At 59.6% G+C, this 12,774-nt stretch overlaps 1 protein-coding gene across 9 annotated transcripts in view; it reads right to left on the reverse strand.

Moving 5' to 3' along the window:
* EFCAB8 (EF-hand calcium binding domain 8) overlaps positions 1–12,774 on the reverse strand; it is an 81,534-nt gene that overhangs the window by 29,986 nt on the left and 38,774 nt on the right. For 6 of the 9 annotated variants that reach the window (XM_070051921.1, XM_070051920.1, XM_008256115.4 and 3 more), the window contains 7 exons: positions 10,916–11,046; positions 7,167–7,234; positions 6,722–6,873; positions 5,057–5,194; positions 3,574–3,684; positions 2,005–2,232; positions 1,072–1,142 (listed from right to left, as the gene is read on the reverse strand). In XM_070051921.1, coding sequence (XP_069908022.1) covers positions 1,072–1,142; positions 2,005–2,232; positions 3,574–3,684; positions 5,057–5,194; positions 6,722–6,873; positions 7,167–7,234; positions 10,916–11,046 — 899 coding nt within the window. The remainder of the gene's footprint in view (positions 1–1,071; positions 1,143–2,004; positions 2,233–3,573; positions 3,685–5,056; positions 5,195–6,721; positions 6,874–7,166; positions 7,235–10,915; positions 11,047–12,774) is intronic. The other 3 variants (XM_070051917.1, XM_070051922.1, XM_070051916.1) reach the window with 2 other exon arrangements.

A 12,774-nucleotide genomic window follows, 5' to 3' on the forward strand; every position in this document is an offset into this window, starting at 1 on the left:
CTGCAGAGCCATGGTCCCAGGGAGACAGCCACAGAAACAGGCGTGGGGCCAAGCCACGCAGCCACCACGGGAGCAGGGCCACCCAGAGCCCTGCGGTCCCAGCCCCAGCCTGGCTCATGGCCCCAGTGGATCGCGAAGGCAGGCCCTCCACCCCAGCCAAAGAGGACCATCCTCAAGTCTCCAGGAATAATGGAATTTGCCCTGAGGGATTCTGGGCTTGCTCAGGACCTGTCACTCCTTTCTCTCTTCCTGTCTCTCCCGTCTGTCTCCCCGACGGCTGTCCCACCACCGTACTCCTCACAGTTCACGGCTGCCAAGGGATTTGTCTCACAGCGCCCTGAGTCTCGCCTGTATCTAATCGTGGTGATACACAGGTGAGACTTTGGACTTAGGCTTTAGAGCCGATGCTGGAGCAAGTGATGGCTCGTGGTGCTATCAGGATGGAACGGGTATTCTTGCGTGTGAGAAGGACGGGCATTTCTACGACTGGCTTCTGTATTCTCCCCGAAGTCTTACATGGATTGTAATAACCTGCAACGTGAGGCCACCTGGAGGCGGAGCCTCTGGGAAGAGATGAGGTCACAGGGCAGAGCCCTTGTGAATGGGCTCAGTGCCCTCATAGAGAGGCCCCAGTGTGATGCCCCACCCCTTCCACCATGTGAGAATACAGCAAGAACGCCAGCCGTGAGCCAGGAAGCAGGCCCTCATCAAACACCAGATCTGTTGACACCTTGATCTTGAACTTCTTGGCCCCCAGTGCTGTGAACAATAAATGTCTGTGGTTTCTACATCACCCACTCTGCAACGCTCTATTCCAGCCACTGGACAGACGCTCCGGGAAGACGGAGACTGTCATTCTTGCTCATACGCACCCTCAGCCCAGCACTGAGCCCAGGACGCAGGCACCTCAGTAATGGAGGAGCAGGTGAAGCCACGGCCAGTAACCACCGCGAGTTCCCCACCTGGAGTCCCACCCCCCGGGAAAGCAGGGCAGGGAGGACCCGCCTGGAGGAGCGCGGCCGAGCGTGGCCAGCTGCCCTCGCCTACACACCACGCGTGCCCACAACTCACGTGAAGTTAGTGATTCTCTTAGTCCAGCCTGTCATGTAGTACGTTTTGTTCATGTGGATGATTCCACTAATCTGGTGGGGAGGAGAGAAAACCAAACTCTCAAGCCCCTCAGAGAGCGCGGATCTGGGCTTCCAGCGCCTTCCCAAGCGCACGAGGCAAGACGCCAAGACCCTCCGTCGTGACGAGCCTCCGTGAGCCTCCTCCAGCTTCCGTGAGCTGGCCCCGCCCCCGCCTCACACCCCTCTACGGTCCCACCACCCAAGCCAGTGCACTCGGACCAGCAGGTGGGCTGAACTTATAGGAGGAGACAGGTTAGGGGTCCGTGTGTGTCTCACAGAGGGGATCGCTGGGAAGCAGACCAGTGACCGGCTCAGGCCACGTAACTGCCAGGTGACAAGCTCTGAGCCAGGGGTACCCAAACCGCGTCCCAGGGGTTAAGGCTGTGGGCTCAAGCCCCAAAGTGGAACTGCTGCTCTTTTTCTACATCACCCCCACAGAATATTCCCATAATCCTCTTGGGCATTTCCCAAGTCGGGGTGAGCACGGGTGGCTCTGAGTCCCCTGCCCCTGCTGCTAGAAATGCAACCCACAGCTCCAACCTGTGGGACACGAGGTGCTGACAGCAGGAAGAGCAGCAGTCACACTGTGAGCCTCATTGAGGCCAGGGCTGCCCCCTTCACTGTCCGCACGGAGACACACAAGGCTCGGGGAGGTCTGAGGCCGGTGCCGCCTGCCACGTGGACAGCCTTTCAGCAGCCCCGCCACCCACGGGACGGACTCGATTCCGGGCTCCAGCTGTTGTGGGCATTGGAGGAGTGAATCAATGGATGGGAAATCCATCTCTCTCTGTCTGCCTTTCAAATAAAATGAAAACTAAGAAACAAGCAATGTGTCCCAGAGCCACAGGAGCCGTGCGTGGCTTCTCAGACTGACCTCCAGCTGGTCGGGGTTGGGGAAGGTCAGCAGGCACTCGCCGCTGTTGTAGTTCCACATCTGCATGGTGCCCTCTCGCAAGCCCGTGAGCAGGCAGCGCTCCGACTCGTCCAGGGCCATGGCGGTCAGCTCCACTTGCTGGTCCCCAGACACAGAGAACTCCACCATCTTCCTGCCCGTGGTGATCTCCCACACGTTCACGGTGCCATGCAGGCAGCCGCTCACCACCTGCCGGGGAGCACGGCACTGAGGGCTGCGGAGGGGCCGGGGCCTCCCTGCCCAGGGCTGCCCCCGGCCTGCGGCAGCGTGCGCCCCCCTGCAGCAGGCTTCCTCTGCTGAGTTCTGGCAGACTCAGAGCTGGCTCTGCTTTTAGCAAGAATCGGTCTGGCAGAGTCCCTGTTAACTCAGAGACGGCACTTATCAGAATCCTCCCAGAGAAAATGATTCCTAATTCAGAAAAGACTTCTTAATGATGACAACACAAAAACAAAAACAAGCCAGAAATAAACCAAGTGCCGCCTGAGCAGGGGAATTATAATGCGCGGGGCAGACCCATGCTCCCTACTGAAAACACCGAGGAGGGCTGGGGAAACTTCAAAGGAAAAGCCAAACAAAGTGACGCCAAGCTGCAGGGAGGCAGTGAGGGGTGGAGACAGCAGCCGGGAGGGGAAAGCAGGCCGGCGGTGAGCTCCCACCCAAGGCAGCCTGTCCGGCCCACGGCCTGACCACAGGCCCCTCGAGCAGGCGGCGGGCCCTGGCAGTGCCCCTGCTCCCACTGCACAGAAACAGTTCCACGCGCGCAGCTGCTCTGCCCAACACGGGAGGCTCTGCTCGGGCCCAGGTGCTCCCGCCCTTCCCACAGGGAACGAGGCCAAGCAATGGCTCCCCTGGAAAGCAGGGCTCCAGAACAGCGGCCCCTGGGGAATCTTGGGGAGACCCACAGCTAGCATTGCACCCCACGTTAGGAGGGTTCCTGGGGACAGCACTGTGGCATAGTAGGTTAAGCTTCTGCCTGCAGTGCCGGCCTCCCATATGGGGGCTGGTTCGAGTCTCAGCTGCTCCTCTTCCGATATAGCTCTCTGCTATGGCCTAGGAGAGCAGTAGAAGATGGCCCAAATCCTTGGGCCCCTGCATCCACGTGGGAAACCCAGAAGCAGCTCCTAGCTCCTGGCTTCAGATCGTATCCCCAGCCATTGTGGCCATTTGGGGAGTGAATCAGTGAATGGAAGACCTTTCTCTCTGTCTCTTCCCCTCTCTGTCTATAAATCTGCCTCTCAAATAAATAAATCTTTAAAAAGATAAAAGCAAGAGAGACAGACAGTCAAGCGAGCTGCCTGCCTGTGCGCAACTGCGGAACTGCCCAGGGACGTTGGGTGCCCCAGCAACCAGGGCCTGACCTCCTGCTGTGTGCAGAACCCCCCCCCCCCCCCCGCTTCCTGCCTGCATCCCGCTGCCCTGCACCACCGAGCTCCCAGCCATGTCATGGGAGCCCACTGCTGCTTAGCTGCAGACCCAGGCCCGCAGGGCGGTCCCCACCCCACCACTCTTGCTGGCCTGAGAGCCACCCACCTGCTTAAAGATCTTGCTGTAGAGGACAGCACACAGGGGCGCGCCGTGAGTTGTGATCTTCCCTGCTTTCACAGGCCCCTGGGCCTCCGAGTACCCTTTGAGGATCCCAATCTGTAGGTGGACAAAGAGGCAGACGCATCCAGTCTGAAGGGCTCTGGTTCAGTGACTGAGGCCCCCCAGTGACAAGCTCCAAGGAAGAACTTGCAATAAATGAAGACCCACACACACCTCAGCCCACGGAGGCCTGAGCCAGCAAGTGTACTCTCTCCCCTGCTCTATGCAGCACTGGGCTCCCAAACCCTCGTGTCCCTAGAACCCCAAAGGCCAAGTGCAAGGTCCCTCTCATCCTGTAACTTCCGAGAGCCCTCAATCAGGCGTTCCCTCCAGGAAGCCTTCCCTGACTACGCCTGCCCTAGGCTAGGCTAAGGATTTCTTTGTGCTCCGTGAAATGCTTGGCGTACGAATCTCTCATCACCCAACACTTTCTCCTGAAATTCTCTTTCTTGTATCCTATAAACCTCTCGAGAGATGGGGCAGGGTCTTCTTTATATAGTCTCAGCGCCTGACAAAGAGCAGGGAGGTGATAATGAACTTCAAAGTTCTATGTTTCGGGCTGGCGCCATGGCTCACTTGGCTAATCCTCCACCTGCAGCACCGGCACCCAGGGTTCTAGTCCCAGATGGGGTGCCGGGTACTAGTCCCGGTTGCTCCTCTTCCAATCCAGCTTTCTGCTGTGGCCCAGCAGGGCAGCGGAGGATGGCCCAAGTGCTTGGGTCCCTGCACCCACATGGGAGACCAGGACGAAGTACCCAGCTTCTGGCTTCGGATCAGCACAGCACCGGCTGTAGCGGCCATTAGGGAGTGAACCAACGGAAGGAAGACCTTTTTCTCTGTCTCTCACTGTCTATAACTCTCTGTCTCTCTCTCTCACTGTCTAACTCTGCCTGGCAAAAAAAAAAAAAAAAAAAAAAAAAGGCTATGTCTCATTCAACAAACACTGGTAGCCAGTCAGGTACTCAACAGGAGACGCAGGAAGCCACAAGCCTCCTCGCAGAAACCTGCAGTCTGGGGAGACAGCGAGTGCACAGGAGCACGGGTGCATCCCTGCAGGTGGCCTGGCTGGCAGAAGCACACAGCCTGCAGAGCTCAACCTCAGATGACACGGCTTCGCCTCTCCACACACAACCTCCTGCCCCCTGGCTGTGGGTCACCCTGCAGCCCGGCACAGGCGCAGACCTCGGGCTTATCTACTCTGTCCTGTCCTAGAGATGGTGTGCGTGTGGGCCTCCTTCAGAGAGGCTGCCCAGGTGGGCTGCCCGAGGGAGAGGCCAAAGGAAAGCCAGGTGGGGAGACATCGGAGAGCAGAGGGACACAGCAGACAGGACAGGCAGGCACGAGGCCAGGCCGGAGTGTGGCCAGGAGGGACAGCCTGCCACCTCCCCGGGGCCCAGCCACCGAGCCACCGCCCCAGAGCTGCACTCACTGAGAAGGTGCTGCAGACGAGGGCCCCGGCCTCGCTGTGGAAGTAGGCGCTGGTGATGGGGCAGTTCCCCAGGGCGAACAGCTTCCCGCAGAAGGACTGGAGGCAAATATAGTCCTGCATGTCCCACACACGGACGTTCTGGGGACAGGAACCACACAAAGAGGCCCAGGTGGGTCCTGGGGGTGCGGCTGGCCCGAGGCCGTGCAGTGCCCCCGCGAGCAGGGCCAGGATACACGTCCCGGAACTTGCAACACACACCCCCTGCGGCAGCACCTGCCACCATCACAGCCCTGCCAGAGAGGCTCAGGTGGCCCAGGCCCTCAGCGAGTGAGGGCAGAGCATGTCAGGGCCTCTGCCTGCCGGAGTAGCTGACTTCACAGCCAAGGGTGAAGGTGCAGCAAGGCAGCGTGGGCCCTGCCCCTCCTGTGCCAAGACTCCAATCTCGCCCAGGGAAAGCCAGCCTGGGATGGCCGGAGAGGAGCGGTCCCGAGTGCTTCCCTGGAGAGGCCCTAGAAGCTGCTCCAAGACCTGCATTGCCTAGAGGCAGCCCCAGCAAGCCAGGAAGGGTGCAGACTCAGGCTCAAACAGACCCAGGCTGCCTCCTGAGGACTGCAGCAAGCCTGGCCCTGTTTCCCAGAGCCCAGCATCAGAGCCTGCATCAGAGGCAAAGACAGCAACTCCCAGGACCACAGCATAGGCAAAGATGTGCGGGGCAGGGCAGCTCAGGGGGCCCCCAAAGCCCCTGACAATTCTCTATCTACTGAGTTCCAGAGACCGCCAACTTGTCCCCTGCAGGAGGGCACCTGGAGCTGTTGGCCTGCATCCCCACACTGGCCAGGAGGCACCGGGCAGAATCCAGAACCAACAGGTGCATGGCTGCAAGGTGATGGGGCCCCGAGTAGGGGAGCCCAGGCATCTGAGAAAGACCCAGCCAGGCCCCAGCGCGCAGGGCAGCTGAGCGGCGAGGGCAGAGTGCGCGTGCGTACGGCACACCTCAGGGCCAGGCGCTGCACTGTACCATCCGTTCTCCTCTAAAGCACTCAACAACCCATGCTACAGGTGGAGACTGAGGCTCAGAAAGGGAAAGGGACTTGCCAAGGCCACAGAGCAAGAAGCTGGACTGGACTGCAGGGGCCCACTCTGGCGGCCTGCTCGGGACTGGGATTGGGGTGCTGGCACCGCGGCACAGCAGGTGAAGCTGCTGCTTTTGATACAATATCCCATACTGGAGTGCTGGTTCAAGTCCCGGCTACTCCACTTCCAATCCAGCTTCCTGCTAATGTGCCTGGGAATGCAGAAGAGAATGCTCCAAGTACGTGGGCCCCTGCCACCAATGTGGGAGACCCAGATGGAGTTTCAGGCTCCTGGCTTCGGCCTGGCCTAGCCCTGGCCATTGTGGCCATCTGGGACGTGAACCAGCAGATGGAAGGTCCCCGCCACTCTCTCTCTCTTCCCCTCTCCCCCATGCTCCATCTTTCAAAGAAATGAACAGTAACCCTTTAAAAAAAAATCCAGGCTCAGGCCTCCGTGGTGAACCCTGGGCACTCCCACCAGGCCCATGAGATGGTCGCAGGCGGGCACCCGTCCCTCCGGGCCGCAGCCTCCCCCAGCAGGGTCCCTACGGTGTCCCCGGGCGGGGCAGTGGGGCGCGCCCTGAGGTGGCACCTTGTCCTTGGAGATGCTGATGAGGATGTTGCTGCTCTTGCTGCTCACCATGACGTGCGTCACAGAGGTCTGGTGTCCCTTCATCAGCCACACAGGCTTTTGTGAGACAAAGGGGTTCCACAGGCGGATGTTGGGGTCATAGCCACCTGTCACTGGGGTTGACAACTGGGCATCAGCCACCTGGAGCCTACACTGGAGACTCTTCCAGGGCTAGGCCACGGTCCCAGCCAGGCTGGTGAGGAGGGAGTGGGGGCAACCCTGTGACCCACCTCCCTGTCCCTCCCCCCGCCCCTCCATCACCAGCGGTGTGGAGGCTGTGTCATCACTCCTCCCCTGGTGTCCAGGAGAGGGAGCGGGAGCATGCGCAGGGCAGCCAGATGCTGCCGACGGCCCCGGAGCCCAGCCGTGCTGGGCCAGCAGCCCGGGGGGTGGGAAGATGACTTACCCAGGAAGTTCTTGTCTGGGCAGTAATCAAAGCAAAGAATTCCTTTCCTTAGATTCAGCATCGACAACCTACGACACCGAAGGGCAGGGCTGCAAGGCCGGAGCAGCGCCTGGCAGGGAGGGGCTGCTGGCAGGAAAGTCACTAGCTCTCCACCGGGGAGGGGCACCCAGGGCTCAGTCTGCAGGGACACCCACCTTCCAGGGGAAGCCAGCCCCCAGCGGCACACACCCTACTCCCCAGTTTGTAAAGCACCGGGCTTCGTTCCAAGGGCGAGTTCACCTGATTTCCACTTCAACCGTCCCAGGACAGATGTCTTCCACCATGACACCAACCGACCCAAAGGGAGGCCCCCAGGGCCAGCGAGTGCCGTGTCCTTGCTATTGCTGTCTGTGCCCAGAGCCACCCTGTGGGTCATCTGGGCGCCCCGAGGAGGACCATCAGCCTGAACTGGGACACGGACACTACAAGAAACAGCCAGGGCGACCGAGGCAGGCGGTCCAGACGGGCAGGGTCTGCAGCTCTGCACAGCTGTCTCCCGCACCACAGCAGCCTGCCCGCGGCTCCTGCGCCTCTCCCCTCTACAGGTTAGTTCGTGGCCACTTGGAATCAGGCCCCACCCTCTAACGCAGAGCGTCCTCCAACAGCACACCCAGGTCGCCCTGTACATGGCTTCCACTACCCAGAGGGGCCCCGAGTCCACCTCTGCCAACCTCCCAGCACAGCCGTGGGCTCTGCTGGTCCAGGCCCCTTCATGTCCATGGCAGCCTCCCGCTGGGTTCCCATCTCGTCTCACTCTCCCCCAGCTTCTCTCCACTCTAAGCCCCAAGAATCCCTCAAGGACTCAAAGCGTCAAGAGTCGAAGGCTGGGTACTGTCAGAGCAGACACACCCCTCGCCACACTGTGCGCAGAGAAACATTCTGGAAGAACGGTCACAGAACGTGGGTGGCATTACTTCGGGCTGACCCCGGCAGGGTCTCCGTTACAGTACAGACACAGCGCCTGCCCCTAGAGTCTGGAAATAGGAGGAGCATGCAAGGGCAGAGACCGGGAGAGGGTCCCTGATGGACAGCGCAAGTCCCGCGGGGGGCACAGACAGGGGCTTCGACAGGAGGGGCCTGGAGCCCAGCTCTGACAGCCTCCCTGAGCAGGGGGCAGGGAAGCAGAGACCTGAAGGCGCAGAAAGCAGCCCCCACGGGAAGAACTTGGGGAGGGGGGCAAGGAGGGAGACAGGGGAGGATGCGGCCCTGGCCCTGAAGGCTCCACACGGCTCCAGCCGGATCAGCGCTGCAGCAGGGCTGTGCAGGGAAGGCGGCCAGAGGGGGACAGAGCGAGGGTGCCAGGCAGGCCACCGCCAGCAGTCTTGGGGAGAGGTGAGAGGAGAGGAGGCGGGGGAGGCGTGGCGGGTCAGCCCACCCACCCTCATTGGCTGGAGCCATCCCCAGCCCTGCTCCACAGCTCGATTCATCCGGGCTCCAACCACTGGGAGAACTCAGGTGAGGCCAGCTGCAGAGTAACAAACCCTCAGGTCCACCCTGCCTGGGAGTCTGACGGCAACTCCAGAGGCCGAGTGTGGGTGGCAATGGCCACCTCTCAGAACAGCATCTACCAGAGCAGGAGCCCAGCAAGCGGTGGATGGTGCCACCTGCTGGCCAGTGTGCTGTACTGCATACAGGTAGGAAGGAAAAGGTGTGGGTGTGGCATGAAAACACTTTCCAGCCCCTGCATCTCACCCCACGGGCCAGCTCCAAGCCGCCATCACGCCACCTGGGTTACAGCGATGGTTTCCTCGCTATGTCCCATCGTTGCTGCCTGCAGGCACAGTCTACTGTGACACGCAAGTCAGACTCCACCATTCCTGCAAAAACCACCCTGGAACCATGCTCACATCCCTTCCAAATCCCGCGAGAATACGCTAAGAGACACTGGAAACAGCAGCTTGGGTGGGGCACTCTAACACCACCATGTACCCAAGTGGTGTTGAAGAAATATGCTATTTTATAATTTTTGTGTACTTGAAGTTTTCATAAAAGATTAAAAAAAAAAAAAACCAGCATAGCAGGTAGAGAGGAGCAAAGGCCCTGGGGCAGGAGCTGCAGGGGGAAGGAGGCAGGGGCGGGATGAGGAAGGCAGCAGAGCCAACCACAGGGGCCCTCGGAGCACGGCGAGGTGATCCCCCACACCCTCCAGCGCTGGGAACCAATGAGACAAGCAGCAGAGTGAAACCCACGCCACAGATGTGAGGTCACACCATACCACCCAGACGCGACCTCGGCAAACCAGGCCCAGGCAAAGTCCATGCAGAAGGCAAGGCTGCAGCCATCACGCCCACAGTCCCTCTGGGCCGTCCGGGCCCAGCACAGCCCGGCTCGGGAGTGTGCTGGGAGACAGCGCGCCCCCGCCCTCCGCAGCCCGGGAAACGAATGCAAAGCAGCGCTGGCAGCCCAGGGCTGAGTGACCAGGCCCAGGAGGGAAGCCGACAGGATCCCAGGGCCCTCAGTGCCTCACCCAGCTGCTCCCCAGCAGCGCCTCCAGTCTGCTGCACTCCCAAGAAGACGTGCTGCGACGTGCACTCAGCACTCAGCCTGCACGGGAGCTGCCGTGGGCCCCCAGGCTTGGGGGAGACTTGGGCCAGGAGGGAAACTGGAGGCAACGGGCGCCCAGCGGAGAGACCCCAGGAGGCCCCTGCCGCACTGAGATAAGGGGAGGGAGTTTCTGGTAACAGGGTGAGAGAGACAACGGGGACTGGGTGGGAGGAGGAGCCCACAGTAGGCCAACGCTATTCATGGTGTCTTCATTCCACACAGACAATGCACTTAACACACACTTGCATGACTAATGGCGGATTTTTTTTTTTTTTTTTAAGAAAAGAGGGGAAAACTCCCTCTGGAGCAGACTCTAGAACAAAGGCAGCCGAACGGAACATCCACAAAGAGCTGATGCCACACAGAATCTACATGCATCACGTAGGGTGCTCCCTTGAGTCATCTCGAGGAGCACGAACCGCTGTCGTCACCCATTTCACAGATGGGGAGACTGAGGCTCATGGAAGAGAATGGACTCATATCTATTGCTTCATTCAGCAACATTTCTTGACTGCCTGCTTAGCTTCTATGCTGAGTTTTGCATATAAAAGGGGAGGTCCAAGAGGCCTGTGACATCCATGCTGCTGGTGGCTGCTGGAATGATCTTAAAACCCAGCCCCAGGGGCCAGTGTCGGGTGCAGCAGGCTAAGCTGCTGTGATACCAACAGCCCATATCAGAGCACTTGTTTGAGTCCCGGCTGAGCCGCTTCTCATCCAGTGTCCTGCTAATGTACCTGGGAAGGCAGAAGATGGCCCAAGTGCTTGTCCCCTGCCACCTGTGTGCCACATTCCTGGTTTTGGCATGGCCCAGCCCAGGCTACTATTTGAGGAGTGAAGCAGCACATAGAAGTGCTCTCTCCCCCTCTCCCTCTCTCTCCCCTCTCTCCCCTCTCTCCCCTCTCCCCCCTCTCTCTCCTCTCTCCCCCCTCTCTCTCTCTCTGCCTTTCAAGTACATAAATCTTTAAAATGAAAACAACAAGGTCCAGACCTGTGCTCTAAGCACTGCCCACTCACTGCTTCCCAGGACCTCACACAAACTGCAAGACACTGCACTGGCCGCCGGGGAGGACACTGACCTTCCAGGGGTCCTCTCGGCAAGGATGAGCACAGGCCAGACCCACCCACGGTAACTCACCATTCGCCTCCCTCCACCCACCAGCCCGTACCTGGGCTTCTCTGAGGCTTTGGCTGGCAATATGGACAGCACCAGAGAAGACCTATCGACGGCTGAACAGGAGACCACTACGTTCAGCTCGGGAATGAACTTGACCTGTTGGCACCAGTTGTGATGAATAGCCTGAGGAAGCAAGTGGCAGTGGTGGCAGACCCACAGAGAGACAGGGCTCCAGGCTCAGCCTGCAGAAGGCACCCAGGGACAGGGAGGCCACCACCCTTCTTCTGGGGGTCCCAGGCCGGGCAAAATGTCGTAGCCCACAGCCTCAGCCTGCATCCTAGACAGCGAAGAGGCACACAGCTTACTACTGTGGAGCTCTGTCTTATAAGCTAGAGGGTAGGCAAGGCTGGGCTGCTACTGACACCATTCTCCCAAGAGAGGAGAAAGGCCGGGTCTGCGTGTGCCTGGGCCACAGTCCATGAGACCCAGCCCCCACAGAGAGCTCCCGGCGCAGGTGAGCCGTGCCTCCGGGCCAGGCCGCCCTTGGCATCGGCTGCAGCGCAGCCCACGGAAGGATGACAGCCCAGTGCTGGGGTGGCCGGCGGGGCTCTGCATCCCCCGGCTCCTGCTCTCAGCCCTGGGCCCACGCTTGGCCCCCCAGTGCAGAGCTTTCCCTCTCCGGCAGGTAGAGGTGGGATCCTCATCCACCACGCAGAGCCTTCTCCACGCCAGGAACTGGGCAAGGCTCTATGTCGCTGTTGCACTGTGCACCTGCCACGTCAGATCAAAGCCACGGCCCCGAACAGGATACTCAGCAACTCGGAGGCAAAACCAAGCCCAGGATGGATTCCCACAAAAGACAGAAAAGGGAGGTGGCACTGGGGGCCGGAGTGGTGGCCCTGTGTGTCAGGCTGCTGCCTGTGAAACTGGAATGCCATCTTGCCATCTGAGTGCCAGTTTAAGCTGTGTCTGCGCCATTTCTGATCCAGCTCTCTGCTAATGTGCCTGGAAAAGCAGCAGAAGATGGCCCAAGTGCCAGGGTCCCTGTCACCTACATGGGAGACCCAGATGAAGTTCCTGGTTCCTGGCTTCAGCCTGGCCTAGCCCCAGCTGTTGCAGCCATTTGGGGAGTGAGCCAGAGGATGGAAGATTCTCTACACCCCCAACCCTGCCTTTCAAATAAATAAATGAAGGAGAAGGAGGAGTGTGTCACAGGGGCTAAAGGGCTCTGGGCCGGCCACCCAACGACGCTTGTCCTTAGGGTCTCAGGCTCACTCCTTCATTCACTCAACAAATGCATTGAGAGCCCATCAGGGCCTGGGTGTTGTTCTAGGTACTAGGTACTGGAAACATAATGAGAGCACACACATAAAGTCCCTGTCCTCAAGGAGCTGCCAGTACCATGAGGGAGGCAAAGCAAGAACGGAGGACAGGGGCGGTGCTGCGGCATAGTGGGTAAAGCCACCACCTGCAATGCTGGCATCCCATATGGGCACCAGTTCAAGTCCTGGCTGCCCCTCTTCCAATCCAGCTCTCTGCTATGGCCTGGGAAAGCAGTAGAAGATGGCCCAAATCCTTGGGCCCCTACACCCATGTGGGAGACCCAGAGGAGGCTCCTGGCTTTGAATTGGCCTGCTCCAGCTGCTATGGCCATTTAGGGAGTGAACCAGTAGATAGAAGACCTCTGTCTGTCTGTCTGTCTCTCTCTCTCTCTGCCTCTGCCTCTCTGTAAAGCCTTTCACATAAATAAATAAATAAATAAATAAATAAATAAATAAATAAATCTTTAAAAGAAAAAAAAAAGGAGCGAAGGACAACGCAGAGTAGGGCAGTAAGCAGGGCTGCAGGGCTGCAGGAGGCCGGCTGAGGAGCACCTGCGAGGAGCAAAGTGTCCTACAGGTACCTGGGGAA

This window comes from Oryctolagus cuniculus, chromosome 11 (genome assembly GCF_964237555.1).
Source record: "Oryctolagus cuniculus chromosome 11, mOryCun1.1, whole genome shotgun sequence".
In the NCBI taxonomy this organism is placed as follows: domain Eukaryota; kingdom Metazoa; phylum Chordata; class Mammalia; order Lagomorpha; family Leporidae; genus Oryctolagus; species Oryctolagus cuniculus.